At 48.6% G+C, this 19,745-nt stretch overlaps 1 protein-coding gene across 5 annotated transcripts in view; it reads right to left on the reverse strand.

The window, feature by feature from the left end:
* The window catches only part of LOC111146955 (ATP binding cassette subfamily C member 4), a 245,289-nt gene that overhangs the window by 124,669 nt on the left and 100,875 nt on the right, over nt 1–19,745 (reverse strand). For 4 of the 5 annotated variants that reach the window (XM_022502714.1, XM_022502717.1, XM_022502715.1 and 1 more), the window contains 8 exons: nt 17,862–17,956; nt 17,554–17,640; nt 11,916–12,012; nt 8,452–8,661; nt 7,309–7,449; nt 6,891–6,928; nt 6,220–6,314; nt 4,283–4,429 (listed from right to left, as the gene is read on the reverse strand). In XM_022502714.1, the coding sequence (XP_022358422.1) occupies nt 4,283–4,429; nt 6,220–6,314; nt 6,891–6,928; nt 7,309–7,449; nt 8,452–8,661; nt 11,916–12,012; nt 17,554–17,640; nt 17,862–17,956 (910 nt within the window). The remainder of the gene's footprint in view (nt 1–4,282; nt 4,430–6,219; nt 6,315–6,890; nt 6,929–7,308; nt 7,450–8,451; nt 8,662–11,915; nt 12,013–17,553; nt 17,641–17,861; nt 17,957–19,745) is intronic. The other variant, XM_022502716.1, reaches the window with a different exon arrangement.

The raw sequence follows: 19,745 nt of genomic DNA on the forward strand, positions 1-19,745 counted from the left end.
CAATTATCTTGCTTCTCCGCTGATGACTCTTTTTCGAGCAAGGCAGCACAATGTTGACAACTGATTTTATAAAGGCTCCGGCAAGACAGTTCTTCTGATAGGACAAGAACCTCGCCACACGGCTCTCGGGTCACTTTTCACTTCTCCTCTCCCCTATTTAGTAGCAGCTTGTAGTGGATGCTAAAGTGTCCCTTTCCAGGTTCAAGAAACAGAACAATGGTTCAATCCTCCACCACTCACCTCCCCCCAACGCTCAACTCCTACCCATGCATACCCCCAAATTCAGGATAGCTCAGATTTGTGAAGGCATCTCCAGAGGCTCATTTCCGACTCAAATTAGAAATCTTAATCCTTTGGGTAATTCTAGACTTTGGATTAGGAGGAGACACAAGTAGGTCTCTCACAATTCACGTTCCATACGTTTCCTGGGCACAAGCACCTTCCACGAGGAGAATTAAAGTGAGAGAAGAAAAAATTACTCTATTTTTTTTTCCTTTTATACTCCTTTAGCCCTAACTTAATCTGTAAGGGGAGGGGATATATGTGTGCGCTCTTCTTAGGCTGGACACCTAAAGAAGAGAACTCACACGCCACTGTAGAAAAATCGGTCCTGTGACACGAACGCGCTGGCCACAGCCCAATGTTAACTTTTTACTTCCCCGAGAGAATAAACAAACACCAACATTACTGACATTGGCGGCTCCCTTTCTTAAAGCCAAATTAACAAACGGGATGCAAACAAACAAATATTTATCTGGAATCTATTACGGTTGCTGCACTCAGCCGAATAATGTCGCCGTTTCCAGGCATGAAGAAACAGGACAACTCTCCATCTCGTCTCCAAAATGAAGGGTGAAATTCTAGAGACTGGATAAGAATAGGACATCTCTACGGACTCTGCTGGCATGGAAGGAAACTGAAGAAACTGGTCCTAGTTCTCCCTAAACTCATGTCATACGAGCCACCATAGTCTTACCCTTAGGAATTAAAATATATCCAGTCAAGATGTCAGCGGCTGCCTATTCCAGTTACAAGGCGAGAAGGTGTCAGTTAAGAAATCCAAGCGACCTTGTTGGAAATGCCGGATATTCTGGGACAACACTGTAATTCATCCATCAAGAGTTCAATGTCTCAAACATAAGGACCCACAACAATGGTTTTAAAATTCTGTATCAACAGTACAAAATACAGATTCAAGCTATAAAAAATGGAATTTCTAAGCTTTAAATTTAAAAAGATAAAAATCAAATAAGATAAAATAAAATATAAAATAAAACAGGTTTTTGCAATAAGGTGCCCAGATTATATCCCTGAAATACCGTAGATCATGCTGCCCTCTTGTGCCAGACATAAAAAATAAAACAAACTCAGGCCGTCCAAGGAAAACATGGTTTACACTGCATACAGGAATTCTCTCTTAATTTCTGAATGATCCTCCTTTTGACCTGGGATTTGTGTTACCTGTGTCTTAGATCTGACAGAACGGAGATGGCGGAAGACAGATGTTGATCAGGGAAGAGACAGGTGCAGCCCACAGCACGGGGACACAGATCACATCCACAAAGCCACACCTCAACTCCAGATGCAAGCAGAAAGTGCTGGAAATGCTGGGACGGCTGAGAACATGCGGCTCTTTCACATACACACACGATAGCATTACCAAAATCCACAGAGGAGGGAACGGTAAAAAATAGAGGAAGGAAGGGAAAAAAGAAGAAAATTGGCTTCTGCCCTTCTGAGAAGACACACTAGCTGACTCAAATTTTACCCTAACCAAGATCGACGGGCTTATGAAAAATCAGTGGGTAATAAGATAGCGCATTATAGAAGCAAATAAGGTATATAAACTTCATGCGACCACATATAGGTTCAAAATGGAGAGAAACCGGTTGTGGAGGTTGGAGAGATGGAACCTTGTCAAAAATTAGTGCTCTGAAGTGGTAAGTTCGAAGGATCTCCCACTGATGAACAAAATGGGAGAGACAATGAGAAGGGAGACAGCACATCTCGGGTGGGAGCACCCGTGAACAAAGGGAAAAAGACATTTCCACAATCCGGATCAGGGTCACTGAGAATATTCCAGAAGAGGTGGAACTGAAAGTGACCCTGGAAGGGAACTCTAGCAGGACACCTGCAAATCCAGGTGAGGCTACGGTGCCTGCCGGCAGCCCCTATCACCACCCCCAGTCTCCCTTGGCTGAAAACTACCCCCGGGGGAAAGTCCTTCCTATACCTTCTCTTTTCCAAACTCCAGGACACTCTTAAGACCATGAGCTCATAGGAGACAGACTGACTTCTTCCTGAGAGGGTACTCTGAATGACAAAGTACTGAGAAGAGAACGAGGTGCTTCCTGATCTCTCCATGCTGCTCAGAGGACACTCTGTAACTCGGGGGTGGGGGAGCCCACGACATCACACGAGCACTTGTATCCATTTCACGTGGATACTTAAGGGAACTTAACAATTGAGCCCGGCTGCCCCTCAACTCTAGAGGGGAATTGTTTTTTAATATTATATAACCATTAAAGCATATACTAACAATGATGTCTACTATGAACCATAATTCAAGCCTTTGGCTTGTTCTTCCCCTTAGATTAAAAACTACAAAAATTTTAACCCAATGATAAAGTCTACCACTTAAGATATTTTTAGTTAAAAAAAATTTTTTTTTACTCTACCACCAAAAAGAATAAATAATTCAGGGCCCCTTAACGTTCCAGGCCAACAAGGCCTATCTTTGGAGTCTTTCCTTGGGCTTCTGTTTTCTCGAAGGAATGAGGACCAGCTAACAGATATGGGGCCGGGGAGGGGGGGCAAGGTTAAGAGTAGTGTGCCACTCTAAGATGAGCGACCCTGAAGATTGAGCCTCGGTCCCAAATCCTTGAATAATATATAAATCAGCATGAGGAGAAGCCTGCAGGTCTTGAACGGGAAAAGCCCGGTTAACCATGGCCATGAGCATTCAGAGGCTGTGATAACAGAGATGCAGCCCCACTTAACGCTCCCAACTTTATGACTGTAGCTCTCAAAGTAACTGGCAAAGTAGAGCGGCTTCCTGGCATCAGATTCCTAAGTCCCCGTCTGACAGCAGCCGTAACAAGACCACACACTCGTGTGGGCCTCTGTGGGTCATGGTGTCTGTGCTCTGCGAGAGGCCCAGGCTAAACAAACATGCGGAATGAACCGCACAGAATGCTTTCCTGAAACAGTCTTATTTAACCCTCATGACAGCCTCGTGAAGCACGAAGGGCAGCTCAGAAATTGCAACCCACCACGTCGTCACTGTAGCTAAGATCCCATAGGCACTGACTCTCTGAGCAGCGTGAATGTACTGATCTGTTTTATTCCCACAATATCTTTTTTTTTTTGAGATTTTATTTATTTGTAAGATAGAGAGAGTGCACACACACAAGCAGGGGGAGCAGCAGGCAGAGGGAGAAGCAGGCTCCCCACCGAGCAGGGAGCCCGACGTGGGACTCGATCCCAGGACCCCAGGATCAAGACCTGAGCTGAAGGCAAGTGCTTAACTGACTGAGCCACCCAGGCGTCCCTTAGTCCCACGGTATCTTGCTAAGGGAGTGTAAGTACACAGCATCCCCATTTCACAGGTAAGAACGCCGAGGCACAGAGAAATTAAGTCACTAGCACGTGAGGATTAACAGAACCACAACCAGCTCTTACAGTTAGTGGCTGGCACCAAGTCTGAACCCAAGCAGCTGGATCCACAGTCCACACTGTTCACTACAACATTCCGCTTTGAGATTCACCCGCCCAGCAGCATCGACACCCTTCAGCGGGGTCACACAGCTACTGAACAGCCAGCCCACCTCCCTGCCTGGGAGGTCCCCCGCAGAAACAAAGCCACACTGGGCCTGAACACAGGGAACACGTGTGGAGGGACTGACTCTTCACAGGAAGCCAGGTCAGGGGGCTGCCCTCGGAAGCCAAGGAAGACAAGTCAAGGGCCTCGGGCTGGAGGCGTCAACCACGAAGGCACCTCCGGGTGCGCTCATGTCAAGGACCTTACTGCCGCCGATCTATGTGCAAAGCGAACACTCATTTGTTTTCCACAAACACTGTGGAACAGAAGCTTCTAGGCCCCCCATAGTCAGATTTTGTCTGGTAGGAGGCAAACCGTCAGTGGAGCTTTTTGTAGAAAAGGAATCAACACACAGAGCCATTTCTTCCAAGCCTCTCCTCCGTTTCCAGATGCTGAAATGTGGCCAGACACTAACTGTGTCAACAAGGCAGACGGACTGAGGAACTTGGGTGTCTGACTCACCTGTTGGGTTTCTATCAAAGAACAACACCGGAGCTCTCAGAATGGACTCGAACATTTTGTTGTGCAGAGTTTGCGAAGAATGAACGAGGACATAGAATACCAAAAGAGATCTCACTATGCCAAAAAGGACAGTAGCCACCGTTAAACCTGAAAGAAAGAAACATCGCTCAGAGAACATCTCCTTTCTTCAGCGATGCCAAAGCGCGTCTGGTAGTTTAGAAAGGTATTGAGTATTTTATTCCATAAAACACCATGGATTCTGTAAGAGTTCGATGCATTTGTAAGATACGTTTGTAAAGAACGTAATTTCTTTCTCTCTCATTAAAGAGAAACTATATGTAAGAAAAAAAAATCAGGTGTAAACCACAATTTCATGCTAGGCTTTCCTAATTCAATTACAAGTTCTATTAAGAACTCAGAAGAAAGAGAGAGAATTACAAAAACTAGTCGATCTGCCCTTCTCCACATTTCGAGTTTTACTATTTACACGTCTCATAATCTAAAACCATGTTATGTTCGGACGCTGGCATGTGAATTAACAGGAAACAGGGCAAATGATGTCCCATCTCTTTGTAGCAAATACCCAGGTGGCTTCTAAAGAATATGAAAATACCATATTAAGTGACAAGTATCAAATCTCTCAACTGAACCGCTAGAAAATACAAATTCTGGGTTCACATGAAATCATCTCAGTGAGCAATAATCTCTCCCCCCAAGTGTTTTATACAAAAACAAGAAGCATCTTTAAATGAACAAAATCATTTAAATTATGGATTTTATTATGGACACAAATGAATACCTATCTCCTGAACTCCCAATGCTAAACAGACTGGGGGTAATTTTTGAGAAAAATACCCCATCAAGTGCACTTTTCCCCTTCAGCGGACACCTCACTGTTGTTTACACTCTCAGAGCTGCTCAAATGCCTCAACTCTGTCCACAGACGTTTTCCTCGTTTTCCTGGGCACACCCCGTCCCCCACCGCCCATCCCACTTGAATGTGCAGTAAACCGTTCCTTCCTCCCTCCGGGCCCCTCGTGCCCCACCAACGTGGAAGGTAAACGGCTCATGTGTTCAGGGTTTCTTAGCGAGTGCTCAACGAAATAAATACCAAATTTCAGTGAGTAGGTTTTCACAAAGATCACTCACTCTATCTTTGCAGAAAGCTTGTACGAGCATTTCCGGTGAGAATATTTAAAATTTTAGATGAGGCTTTCCATTAAAAAGTATGCAATGCCACCTATATTCTAAGCACTCTTGTGAAAACAGAGTGCTGTGTTAATATTAGTCTGGCAAGCCAAATGTTAAATTAATCACACAGTTGGGGATGCGATAACATTGTGATCTCAAGGTAAGAAAGAGAAGGAATCCTAATTCCCAGACACAGGATTTTTCCCTGCTTAGCTTCTCTCTTAAGTAATTAGTGAAGCCCAAGAGAAGAGCAGTGTGGGGTTGGGAGCTTTGCATACCTGCAAGGGAATAATGCTTTTATGTGGGGGAACCTTGCTGCCAGAGGATTTCATCCAAGTTCAATAAAAGCCAGGGGTTTATTCAGACAGAATTGGAACAATCCGAACCACAGGGTGGGGATCCGTTTCTAATCCCCTTGCCCATCCAAATAATGATATAAGATTTAGCTAAAGCAACCCATTAGAATAGACAATAGCCACAAATTTCCAGTGGCTGATTTTCTGAATGCCCAATCCTGGTTTAACTTCCAAAATCCAGTACAGAGCAAATTAAGAGTCTTCATTCAACCTCTTTCTTCTAGTAGATTTTAAAAATAATTATTCTAATTAATTCACAGAGTAAATGCGACTCAGACTCTTAATCTGTTAAGACATTACTGAATTACTCCTGGAAGCCCTAGTTACTCACACAGGCTCATTGTAAGCACCTCAGACTCCCGGATAATAAACCGAATGATTAAACTTTACCTGAGTAAATTCCTAAGTACCAGGCAAGATCGACCTTCTCAGTGACATTTTCTGTTCCATTTACCATGACATTCAGGGCACTTTGTTCATTTGCCCTGTGGGAAACAGGGGGAAAAAAAATATTCAACTAGAGATGGAATTTAGGTAAGTACAAAAAGAAACCAAAAAAGTTAGCCTGAATTTGGGAGACATGATTTATGCTGGAAAAGTGTGCCGTGCCCCGGGTACAACCACCTTATAAAAATTCAACTTTCAGGGGTGCCTGGGTGGCTCAGTCGTTAAGCCTCTGCCTTCAGCTCAGGTCATGATCCCAGGGTCCTGGGATCGAGCCCCACATCGGGCTCCCTGGTCTGCGGGAAGCCTGCTTCTCCCTCTCCCACTCCCCATGCTTGTGTTCCCTCTTTCGCTGTGTATCTCTCAGTCAAATAAATGCATAAAGCTTTAAAAAAAAAAAAAAAAAACTTTCAGTTCTCAAAACTGTCTGAGGATCCTTCATGGGGAGAGACTATGGGAGGGCCATACTCTACCAGCAAGAACTTTAGCTTTCTTTCTCTTTGGGGAATCTAAGGGAGGATCAGGATAGGAGGCTGAATGAGCCCACTTCCGCCGACTCTGTGGGAAGGAGGCTGCCTGACTTTGTGGCCCTGAGCAGGAGACCGGAAGCAACTCACCAGTAGGAGAGCCACCAGTCCTGAAGAACGTAGGCGACCTAGAACAGGGAGGCGAAAAGATCACGCCACTTAGCACCTCAACACTCTCCCTCACCCAAAGGGACCATCAAAAGGCCCTGGAAAATGGACACGGTTCTTCCGGCTCTGGTCTACGCCAAGCCCAAACACCCCAAAAACAGCACAGCAAGTGAGTGCACGTTACATTTTAAAATCTTTAAAAGACATTCTTTTTTTTTTTTTAAACCCCTAGAAGCTTTCTGCCATGTCCACCATCGCCAGTAAAAGTTCCTCTGTCCCCCAAGATACCACGTTTCAAGGCAAATCCAAGTGGACTGCAAAATACAGTAATGAGAGTAAATATAGAGAGCGTAAGCAGGACCAGGCTGAGGCCACAAACAAAATAAACGCCCTCGTTTACCTGAGCTATGACGTTTAACAGAACGAGGAACACAATGACCAGCCAGTGAGCGCCGGCCGCTAGGTAATTCTTGTAGGCCTTAAAACCGACTTTTCCTTCTGAACGACTCTCCTCGGACACAGCAGCCGGTGTGTTCTCGTTCTGAGAAGGAAAAGGGGGAAAAAAAAGCAGTAAGAGACAAAATTTTGTATAATGTACCCCCAAACTTCAAAAGCTCCACAGTGCGCCCCGTTGGCAAAGGCAGGAGCAGAGAGGCCCGTCTTCCACACTGCGAGGGGCGCCAGTTGGTACATGTCCTCAGGGGAAGGGTGTACAAGGATCTCGCCAAACCATCTATGCAGTCACCGTGGGACCCACCCATCCCAATTCTAGGGATCTATGGGCAAAGAGGAAATGCTGTTTGTACAAGGTCGTTCACTTTGCTGAAAGGGGAATGTCACGACTTCCAGCACAGGCACGAAGTACCCGATTCACGTATAAATGCAGAAGCTTATTCCACAATAATACACAAGGTGCTGTGGAGCTAACGTATCACCACAGATTACTGGCATCCCTCAGGGATGGAAACGCAAAAGATCACAGGAGCTCAAACTATGAGCCAAATACAGAAAACAGTTCAAACAGCAAGAGGAACGGGCATCAGGATACCAGGGAGAGCGCGGGGTCTTTGGTTCCTAAATTTCAGAGAGTGAGTCCTCCCCAGGACTCGTCTGCATCCTTACCAGGATCATCCAGGCTCCTACAGTTGGACTGTGCAGGTCTGGATACTGAGGACCACCTATGCATATTTTTAAGGGAGAAGGAGGGCATTTCCGTGTGGCTGTGCGGAGAACAAAGAATGTCCTGAAGGTTCACAGAAGCCAAGGATGTCCTTGTGCGGCCCTCTGTGGTCTCAGAGATGGCTGAGATATGGTTCTGGAACTTGAAGGCCCCCAACATTCTCCATCCAACACCCAAAGGAGAGCCCTGATCAGGCCTGCTCCCTTCATCGCATTTTAATTCTACCAAGTCCATGGAATAAGGCCTTGGAACTGTAGGATCCACTTTGGGTCCAAGGAAGGGGTCATGCGCGGAGCAGAATGAAGACACGTGAGGATGCCGAGAGCAGACAGGACCCGGGCCCGCGGCGAAAGGAGAACTCACCTCCTGGACCTCCTGCACGCCGTCTTTCAGCGAGGGTCTGGACGACTGCTGGGACCAAATGGAAGACTCGGAGAAGCTCCGAGTCCTCAGGACGGGAGATCCTGGAGCAGGACTCTGGTCAGCCTCCTCGTTCTCCGTCTTTAAAAGGGAGCCGAAATCCACCCCAGATTTCAGAAACTCCGTGTAAGTCCCCTTCTGTACCATCTTGCCCTAAAATAAAAATAAGAGAATTTGACAGGAGTTCACGTGCCTTTGATAACACTCATCTAACGCTAATCAAAAAAAGTTAATTGGTCTTAAATTACCATTTTCATAAGAGAATTACCCTTAGGCCTGGAATTCTGGCTGACTCATGGGGTGCAACTCGACTGGACACAGAACCGAATATCCTATTCTCTGTCAAACCCCGTGGTAGGTGTCGTGGAACCCCACGTTAAGGATGGAGGTCACAAACTACCACAGGCATTTAAAGAAGTAAAAAGTACGGAGGTTGGTGGGAATACCAGTACAGTCTTTTTAAAAGATATGGAAATTGAGGCAAGTGTCATGTGTTTAAAAAAACAAGGTCAAACCGGGGAGGGAATTCTAGGGAAGAACAAAGCTTGACACTATGTGGTCACCTGTGCATGGTCAGAGTCCCCCATCGACTCTCCGCTGGCCATGGCCACCGTATCACATGCCACACTGAGACTGGACACGTGGGAGGTCGTCTTTACACCTGCCCACAAACTCAGAAAGCTCCCAACTGAGAATTCAATACTCTACCTGCTAAAGTCATTAACACAGGTGACCATCTGACTGGGGTGACTCTAATGCCTTGGGGGGGGGTCTGTCGTCACGAGCAAACCAAACCCTAAGCCAGAATCAACACACTCAAACGCATGAAAATTAAGCTTGGGAAGCGCCAACCAGGCTTTCCAAAATCAAGCAACTCCTTTAAGCTCCAACAAATCAAATAATTTTCCTGAAACCCACGTGACACATCACTGCACAGCTCCCTTCCTTACCAAGTCACAGGAAATAATGTGCAGGTGTCTTCCGTGGGTTCTCAACCCCAGAAAAGAATACGCAGTGGTTCTACTCAGTGGCAGACAAAATCCTAGGCAAAATCTCAGGGTGCCAAACAAAGCAAAGGAGGAAAGGCTCAGGGGACGGCAGGCCAGGGGAAGGGAGGCCGCCCGGGACCCCGGCTCATACCCTGCCCATCCCGTGCCCTGACGTGGACCACTGAGAAAGAAACCTAACGAAGCTTTTGGGAACCAGTCTGATACTGGAGAATTAAAAAATTATTCATGATATAGTGTGTGTCTTGTTCCATTTGGGAGGCAAAATTCATACGCCTTGTTTAATGAAATTACCACTTCTGACTCAGGAAGTGCAGGTGCACAAGGAAACGACTAGGGGTCTAGAGGGAGACGGCAAGCTCGGTCGGCAGCCCCGCACCAGCCATTTCCCGGGGGGACGCGAGGACAGCCAGCCCTGCTTGGCGGCTAGAGAGGGACCAGACGGACAGTAGGGAGGGATCCAACTCATCCAGGAGAACTCACCGGTGGACGAATGGGTGGTCTGACAGTACTGAAACCGGCAGTGTGGTCCTCAGAAAACAGCAGTGAGGGGACTGGCTGACCAGCTTCTTCTCCTGCCCCCTGGTTCTGTCCTCAATAATCCCGCTCACACTGGGGTTCTACCAGAGTCTCTTCTGCCCTCTGTGCATGAGACAAAGTGTCTCCAGATCGGGCAGTCAGAGCTTCCTAGTCCCAGAGGGCCGCAGAAGAGCCGACACGGGGAACTGCTTCAAAGGAGGCAGTTTCTACGCTCTTGTCCTCCTCCATTGAGCAGAACCGGGTTTGAGGAAGCAAGGCTCTGACCAAGGGCCTGAGGCAGCAGACCAGGGTTAATGACCGAGGGGCTGAGGCTCCCAGGCAAACACGCCAAGGAGTGAAACATCAAACCACCACCAAGGTCAGAAAATTCTTACTCATTTCCATCCCCCACCCCGCAAACCCATGCTGGCTGTTGGGGGTTGAATGGTGCTCCCCGCCCAAGAAAATACACTTGAGGCCCAAATAGGATACCTACGGATGGGACCTAATTTAGAAACAGATCTTTGTAGACGGGATGACACTGAGGTCATGCTGGAGTAGGGTGGACCCCAAAGCCAATTTGGCGGATGTAGGAGGAGGAGTTCAGACGCAGCAACCACCACGTGACTACAGACCTATAGACCATAGGGCCGCGGCTACAAGCCAAGAACAGCAAGGACAGCTGGCGAACACCAGAAGCTGGGAGAGGCAATGAAGCATTCTCCGCAGGAGCCTTCAGGGAGAGCAGGACACTGCCGGGGCCTCGGTTCTGGACTGGTAGCCTTCAGAAGGGTGAAGGTCATAACCTTCTGGAGATGAAGCCCCCCACTTTGTGGTGCTTTGTGATGGCCACTCTTGACACTGACTCACCGCCTGAGCCCATGCATCCGTCTTTTGAACTTTACTGAGACCTCTGCTTCTGCTGCTGGTCCTCCAGCAAATGTCAAGAGGCATCTTTGCAAGCCATGCCTCAGACCGTATCGCTCCTCTACTGTGGACTGCCCAGTGGCTTCCAACCCACTACCAGGCCAGCAGCCCACTGCTCCAAGCCCACCTCCCTCACACTCCCCATAGCCCCTGCCTCAGACATGGCTACCCGGCCATTCCCCCAACAGGCCAGGTCAGGTCCTTCCTTAGGGCCCCACATCTGGTCCCCCTGCCTCAGCTGCTTCTCCCCCAGGTGACTACCTGGCCGGCACCTTCGTGTCATTCAGGTCCCCTGAGGCACCACATCCCCAGGGAGGCAGTCACGAGATCAGCCGCCCCCACCCAACTCCTTCCTTACATCTCTCCCCACACGGATGGAAGCTCCGTGATGGCAGGGACTGGTCTGACTTATTACTGCACAAACTCTCCCAGTACTGGGCACGCACAAAGCCCTGTGCTGGGAGACCAGCAACTGACGAGACCCTGGAGAGCACGTCTCCACCAGGGGGGCCTCAGCTTTCCAGCCACACCCGCCATCAATGGCGGACACTCTCTGAATACACTGCCGGTGACAAAGAGACACAAACATGTCTTAGTAGCTCGAATTTCCAAATAATACAATTTAACTTATGTCGTAGAATAGGAAAACAGAACCTCTCAATAAAATAGCATCATTATCCCCAACGATTTTGCCAGAATGGCTATAATTTATAACTCTGAGGTAGCAGTTTTATCTGCTTGAGGGTAACAGGGCTCGGAATGCAATAGTTCCATTTCTACATGTCTTTGGATTCATGCTCAAAAGGCATGAGTATGAGCTCTGGGGAGATCGGGACGCAGAAGTGAGGAAGGAGAGGGAGTTTCGCACAAACCCAAGAGGAGACCTGCGGGGAGGTCTCACCTTCAACACACCTGAGTGCTAGCAAGCTCCACCGACTTCTAGAAATTACTTACATCTTTCAATATCAGAATCTGACTTGCAGCTTTTAGGTACTGCAACTGGTGAGTCACTAAGATTGTGATCTTCTCGTGCAAGGTTTGACAAATACACCTATAAATGTAAAAGGTACAGTATGCAGAAATCGCGTTAATGGGGGTGCTCCAAACAGGAAAACACACATTCTGAAAACACAATGAGACAAAGACAGCACAGGAGTCAAAGATCTGTGGCATAAGCACCAGCTCAAATACAAATAAATGTCAATCAATGAACCCAACCAGGTCCCCACATCTATCAGCAGCAAACTCGAGTCTAGCTCTGCTAAGAGATTCTAAAAAGCAGTCCGGTGAAGGAGCCACCAAGTGCTAAGGGCACACCCCCCCCCCAACTAAAATTCAACAATTATTTATATATTTCATGATGGAAAACGATTGAGCAATACTGAGATTCCAAACCTAAGTGAAAATATGAGTTATTTCATCCCTGTATAGGAATGGGAGAAGGAGGGATCTATGTCATACAAAAATGTTTCCTTTTTTTGTCTCCTAGGTGATTAGGACTTATGATGTATATACATATACCAGCCAAAAGAAAATCCTAACTCTTCAGTAATCTTCACCAAAATGCATTTTCTTTTTCTTCTAAGATTTTATCTGCGGGATAGAGAGCGAGAGCAAGAGCAGGGAGGGGGAGAGCAAGAGAGGGAGAATCCTTAAGCAGACTCCCTGCCGAGTGCAGAGCCTGCCGCAGGGCTCGAACCCAGAACCAGGCATCATGTCCTGAGCCGAAAGCAGATGCTTAACAGACTGAGCCACCCAAGCACCTTCAAAGTGCATTTTCTAGACACTTCTTCCCAGATACTATTAGAAGACAAACGCTGGCATGGCCTCAGTTAGTGTCTACAATGTCCCCACAGTCCCATCCTGGGAACACATCGCCTTTCATTAGGACTGAAAACCTTCCCAATAGGAGTATGAAAGAAGAGAATCCAAACGGCCCAAATCGTAGTGGAAATCATCCCATGGCTCAAAGGACACGCCAATTCTCTGAGTACTCAGGTGTTTTTCTACAGTAACCCCTCAAACTGCTCATTTTAAATGTAGAACCCTAGGAGCTCCACTCCACCACAGTCTGCATCCTCTCCAGCTAAGTGGGTGGCCCAGGTGGGGGCCCCCTGACCACAGGCTGGGCCCCAGGAACACACTCTGGGCCCCCGAACCCTTGCAGAGAAAATCTCAGCAAAGTGGGTCACAACTCTACCTGCGCATGTAGGTCAGATTGAGAGTTCTAGAAGCACCCAGACTGAAGTTCAAAGCCCTCAGATCAGCCGGACAAGGTCTGGGAGCTACCAGACCTCTGTGAACCTCAGTTCCTTCATCTCAAAATACGGCTACTGACAACACACGGGGCATGTTGTGGGAAGAGCACTAATCCGCTCGGTGAAGGGTCTGTTCACGCTCTTCCCTAACCACAAGGGGCCCTTTGCTTTGGACTCAGGATAGCAAAGTCCTACGGGGACACTTCTGAGACTGGGCCTGAGATCAGAAGACCCCAGGCTGTACACACAAATACTATTACCCCATTCTTTGTGTCCAGAAGCTCTGCATCCCTTTTGAGGGGTCCCGGTGTGGCTTTCCATCCTAAGTTTGCCGGCCAAGCAAACCCCTCTTCCAGCTTAGCACTAAAGCATTTAATGAAATTGTTTCTCCTTAATTCAAAATTCCATGCCGGCAGTCCCTGATGGGGTATTAACCGAATCTGATGGGTCTCTATGTCCAAGCTGGGCTACTGGGAAAGTTTTACAATACATTCCTCCTGACACCCACCACAGAGAAAGGAATATAATTACAATGATACCATTAGGTGGTGGCTTTAAATTTTTTCTAAATTATGCTTTTTAATCAACATCCCCAGGAAAATACTCTATTTGCCAAATTTTTAAGAGTAAAAAAATCCCAAGTCATGCCATTAAAAAAAAAAAGAGTGATTCAGTAAGAAGTTATTGAAGGGTGGCGTTAAGAGGGGCCATGTGCTGAGGTAGAGGGGATATAAGTAAGAGAGTCACTACCCTACTTCACTCCGTCGACAGAGGTGAGCTGCCAGCCACTGATCTAAGTGAAGAGGACACAGCCACAGGACAAGAAAACAGAGAACGCCCTGCACGGTGTGGAGGGAGGCACATTCAACAAATACAGAAAATGTACTCTCAAGGAGGGATGTGTGCCATGAAGACAAAGCAAGGTGACGGCTGCGATCTGGAAGGTAAGGGACACAGGGACCATGAGACTATCTGGGTGGAGCATCCCTGCAGGGAGGTACAACAGGGGCGGCATCTCTGGGGACAGAAACCACCTGCGCCCAGTGCCTTCATGCATTCACCATGGAGTGGGTGGGCAGCGGGTGTGGGTAGGGGACGACTCACCAGGGACCAAGTAAAGGACACTACGAGCTGGGAGAAGACACAAGGGCACATGGTGGATGTGTGCGAACAGGGGATGGGGCAGATAGCAAAGGACCTTGGTTGGTATTTGAAGCCAGCGGAGGGGCACCCGCATATGAAGGCCTGGGACAACGAAGGCAAACAGAGCAGGGACAGCGTGGGGCGATCCCATCAGGACAGACTCAAAGAACTGATTATGCAGGACATGCAGGTGTGGGGGGGGGCTTTCTAAAATATGACAAGCTCCACCGCTAGAACAGCTTCGACCAAAACGCATTCACCTAAGGGCCTCTGAACGCCCCCCTCCACCGCATGTGACAGGCCCCACATCAATGTTTACAACGTACCGTCATGAAACTCGCAAACCTTAATGACCTTGGATATATATATTCACGACTGAAGTAAACCGTTAATGGTGAGTAGAAGTATAATTCATTCACTTTTAATACAAAACACTTCACATTACTGAGCTCAACACAACCGCCATCTTTCATAGCATATTGTTTGGTCCAATTTTCTAGCTCGTTGAGAACATTCTCCAGCTGCTGCTGAGTGATTTCCTAAATTGCATTCGTGCTCCCTGCCCTACGTTTCCCCAAAGAACGTGGTTCTGATTAGCAAACAACAATTTTAACAAGCTCGCTTCTATCAAGTGTATATCCAAAGCCATTAAACGCGAAAGGTGCGAGAGGACTTTATATAAATACTTCCCCTGTTCAAAGAAGAACTTGGGGGAGCTTCTGTGATAAGCACACTGATCCCCGCAAAGGAGAATGCCTTCTTCTCTCCTCCCAAGTGACACAAACGCAATGGCCAGTGGAATGTGTTCTCAGAGTGATGGAGAACTGGTGTGGACCTACCCAGGATGGGGTGACACACAATCGTGACTTCGGGGTGAGGCTCCAGGGGTAGGGAGGCTGGGCTGCTCCTGACACCACCGAGGGTGTGGGGCAGGGAGTCTCTGTCACAGTGCTGGGCCCTGTCACTGAATTCAGTCACAAGCCACAGGGCACCTCCCTGAGGGAAAATTCATCAAGTTGGGACCAGGACGGGAAGGGAAGGGGGGTGGCGGTCAGATCAGAGAGCTGGAGGGCACAGCAAGTGTCAGGGCTTGCCTCTCCACGTTCTGAACGATTCACTACTGCCATATGCTTTTTCTTTAAATTGTGGTAAAATTTGTATAACAGTTACCATTTCAACCATTTTTAAGCCTGTATTCTCAGTGGCATTGTGGACATTCGCCCTGCTGTGCAACCGTCACCACCATTCATCTCCATAACCTGCCGTCATCCCGGATCTAAGCATGTCATACATTCGCATTCAGCAGAGAGGAACGGGGTAGCATGTTAGGAACCCCACTGAGGAGACACTGAGCCCCAGGCTCCTTGCATCCGGAATTCAGAGCTGCCCCACACGGCTAACTCTGCTAAAATCTCTTTACTTGGCTACTGAGGACTTTAAATGAATTGTGCCTCCCCACCCCACAACCCCAAAATTCCCATGTTGATGGCTTAACCCGCTGTACTTTAGAATTTAGTGACAGGACATCTTTTTTTTCTTTCTTTCTTTTTTTTTTTTAAGTGACAGGACATCTAAAGAGGCAATTAAATTTAAAAAATGAGGCTTTGATGGTGAGCCTTTACCCACTCTGACCTGCATCTTTAGAAGAGATTAGGATATCAGGAGATGAGGTGTCCGGATGGCTCAGCCGGTTAAGCACCTGACTCTCGATTTCAGCTCAGGTCACAGTCTTGGGGGTCGTGAGACCGAGCCCCACTTTGGGCTCCAGGCACAGTGGGGAGTCTGCTTGAGATTTCCTCCCTCTGCCTCTCCCCCAAATCATACGTACACATGGTCTCTCCCAAATAAATAAATCTTTAAAAAAAAAAGGGGGGGGTCCTAAGGAGAAAGCCACGAGGGGTGCATAGGCACAGAGGGGAGACCATGTGAGGACAGAGTATGAAGGCGGCCATCAGCCAGCCAGGGAGAGAGGTCTCAGGCCAATACCCTCGTCTGGACTTTCAGCCTCCAGGCCTGGGAGAAACTCTCTTTCTCTGGCTTTAGTCCTCCTTTGTAAATGGAGATGTTTTGGGCAACATGATTTGCAAGAACATCTACCTCGGTGCACACATCAGGGCTTCAGGAAGTGCCTGCAAAGCGCTCACTGGCTTTGACGAGGTGAACGACAGTGAGGTAAGTGTGGTAGACACGGAGGCCATCTGAGCAAGAGCGAGCTCACGATGCTTCCAAGTAGGGCAGCGTAGACTCCACGTAGACAGGCCACGTGTTAGCTTAAGCTCTGTGCAGAAAAGGTTCAGAGCTGTTCTGTTTCAGTCGGGTGGTGACGAACCAAGAGCCATCGAAACCAAACTCCAGAGACGCAAAGTGAGAGTCAGGAGAGGAGCTTGATAGTAGAGATCTGGTTTCAAGTTCAAGTTAACCCTACATGTGGGGGTCTTACGTAATGATTCTAGTAAGAACCCGGGAGCCAAACTGTGATACGGAATAAGGCATTTTTTAAACGCTAGGCTTCACCGGGTATTTCCTGACCAACAGGGTCATTAGCACAGACCAGCGAGGCCACTCCACAGGAGTGTGACATGAGCATTTCTAAGGTGCCACCGGCAAAAATGATGAAGGAAAAGAACTGGGAGCCAAGGGTCATGTTCCCAAGTCCCGTTCTTCGATACAAAAAGTGCACATCTGCTTTCTTAGCCCATCAACAGTGTCTTGGTTATCAAGGGTAAGCAGCAAGGGGACACCTGCCATCCAATTCTCTTTTTTTTTTTTTTTGAAGATCTTATTTATTTGACAAACAGAGATCACAAGTAGGCAGAGAAGCAGGCAGAGAGAGGAGGAAGCAGGCTCCCTGCTGAGCAGAGAGCCCAATGCAGGACTCGATCCCAGGACCCTGAGATCATGACCTGAGCTGAAGGCAGAGGCTTTAACCCACTGAGCCACTCAGGTGTCCCCACTTCTTCACCCCCTAAGGCCTGTCCTCTACTCCCGCCACACGCAGCGAGCACCATCTGGGCCTTCCTTTTATTCCCTAAAGATTTCTCTGAAATAGATCTTCTGTGGAAGGAAGGGAGAAGGAGGGACACCACAGCAGAACAAGCGAGTCTTCAAAGCACCCCGGCTTCCCTAAGCCCTCTTCCCCAAACTCTACGGGAGGGCTCGAAAGCAGCAAGGACAAACACGGACCAACTCACAGTTCAAACAAGTGCCGGCCAACTTCTGCGTCCACTGCACTGAGAGGATCGTCCAGGAGGTAGATGTCCGCGTCCTGATACACTGCTCTAGAGAACAGAAGAGGACGTGGGACAGGAGAACACTCCAGGCTCCTGGGATTCCATCTCCCAGTCGTGGTGGCCTTCCACAACCTGGGGCGTGTTCACTCCAAGAACCCATGAAATAGTGAGGCGCGCCCCGTCCCGTTCCCACCCCCCTGCAGCAGGTGGTCTCAGGTCAGCCACCCCGGGAGCAGCTCACAGAACACGTGCAACAAAACTGTGGATACCTGGCGAGGTTCACGCGGGCCTTCTGCCCCCCGCTCAGCGTGGCTCCCCGATCACCTATCACGGTTAAATCTCCGTCCTCCAAAAGCTGCAAATCCTGCACAGAGACAGAAGGGGAAAAAAAAAAAAAAAAAGATTTACAATGTGTCCTCCTGTTACTCGAGACGTTCGGCACTGGGCTTCATACACGTATGTGATTGACAGCAAAAGGTCTACTTTGAGGTGACTAAATGGTAACCTTGAACCTTTCCAGAAAAAACTCAGGGCTTTCTGCTTTCCTTCTGCAGCTTTTCCCACAGCATTCGTGCATTTCACCATCTCACCTAATGTTTACTGAACACTGACTACATGTCTGGCATTGTTCAGGGCACGATGAATTTGGTAGTAAGAAGACAAAATCCATTGAGTTTCCATGGAGGGAGACTGACAATATGAACAATTAGCATGAGTGCAAGTCCTAAGTACTAAGAAGAAAAAATAAGCCTGCTTGGGGGACAGAGGGACAGGGAAAAAGTGCTACATGGGGGTGAGGAAGGGATCTGAGCCGAGGGGCTTTCACAAACACACGAGGGCGTCTGTGCGGACCCGGAAGCTCTGCCACATGCAGGAGCCAGCAAGCGCCAAGGGCGCAGGGCGGACACGTGCCCAGGGGGTACAAGAACGAGCAGGGAGGCCAACCGAGCAGAAGAGGGTGAGTAAAGAATGAGGAGGGGTGCCTGGGTGGCTCAGTCAGTTAAGCGGCTGCCTTTGGCTCAGGTCATGATTCCAGGGTCCTGGGAACGAGGCCCGCGTTGGGCTCCCTGCTCAGCGGAGAGCCTGCTTCCCCTCTCCCTCTGCCTGGCTCTCTGCCTACTTGTGCTATCTTTCTGTCAGATAAATAAATCAATCAATCAATCTTTAAAAAAAAAAAAGAATGGGGAGAGCCGGGCCCCTGGGTGGCTCAGAGGGTTGAACATCTGCCTTCAACTCGGGTCATGATCCAAGGGTCCTGGGATCGAGTCCCGCATCAGGCTCCCTGCTCCCCAGGAAGCCTGTTTCTCCCTCTCACACTCCCCCTGCTTGTGTTCCCTCCCTCACTGTGTCTCTCTCTGTCAAATAAATAAAATCTTTTTCTAAAAAATGGGGAGAGCAAGGGCAGTGATAAGAGGGCGGGGCCACGGGTTTCACGCCCAGTGAAATGGAGTGGGGCCGTAGGGAGGAACACCTGACCTGGTCTCAGTTTTTCAGGAATCCCTCTTGCTTCTTCGTGGAACACAGATGGGAGGGGGCACAGGGTGAAGCCAGGCACACATGAGGACAGGCCTGCATTACTGGAGGTGGAGACAAGACAGTGGCTAGACCCAGAGCGGGCGCAGAGGATGTGGAGAGCAGTAGGCACGTTTCCGAGAAAATTCGAAGCAGAGCTGGTGAGACGTGCTGATGAGTGGGTATGGGTTGTAGCGGTGGCACAGGAATGACGCCCTGTCCTCCACATGAGGAAGGGGATGAACAGCCCCACCGTTTACGGAGCTGAGGGAGGCAGTGGAGGCCAGGCGAGATGCCCCCTGGGGACGTCAGGCTGCGGCCAGACGTGCGCATCTGGACGTCGGTGCTGGGGCTGCTGCTGGCAGCCGCCCATGGCCTGGGAAGCCCCGGGACTCAGCTTCTCAAAGAACAAGTTCATCTCAACCAGCCAGTGTGCTGATCTCGGCCTCAGCCTCTCACCTTTGCAGAAAGGTGAACACCTGCCCCTTGTCTTCACATTGAAGGCACAGTGACAGAGTGACAGATGAGACTCGTTCAAGAAACAAGAGCAGAAAGAACAGTCTGGCAGGAAAAACAGAAGGGAAGTCACAGCGTGTTCGAGGGACACTGATCCAATCAGTAAACTAAGGAGACGCTCGTTC

Source organism: Enhydra lutris, unplaced genomic scaffold (genome assembly GCF_002288905.1).
Source record: "Enhydra lutris kenyoni isolate GAN:26980312 unplaced genomic scaffold, ASM228890v2 scaffoldscaffold15, whole genome shotgun sequence".
Taxonomy (NCBI): Eukaryota; Metazoa; Chordata; class Mammalia; order Carnivora; family Mustelidae; genus Enhydra; species Enhydra lutris.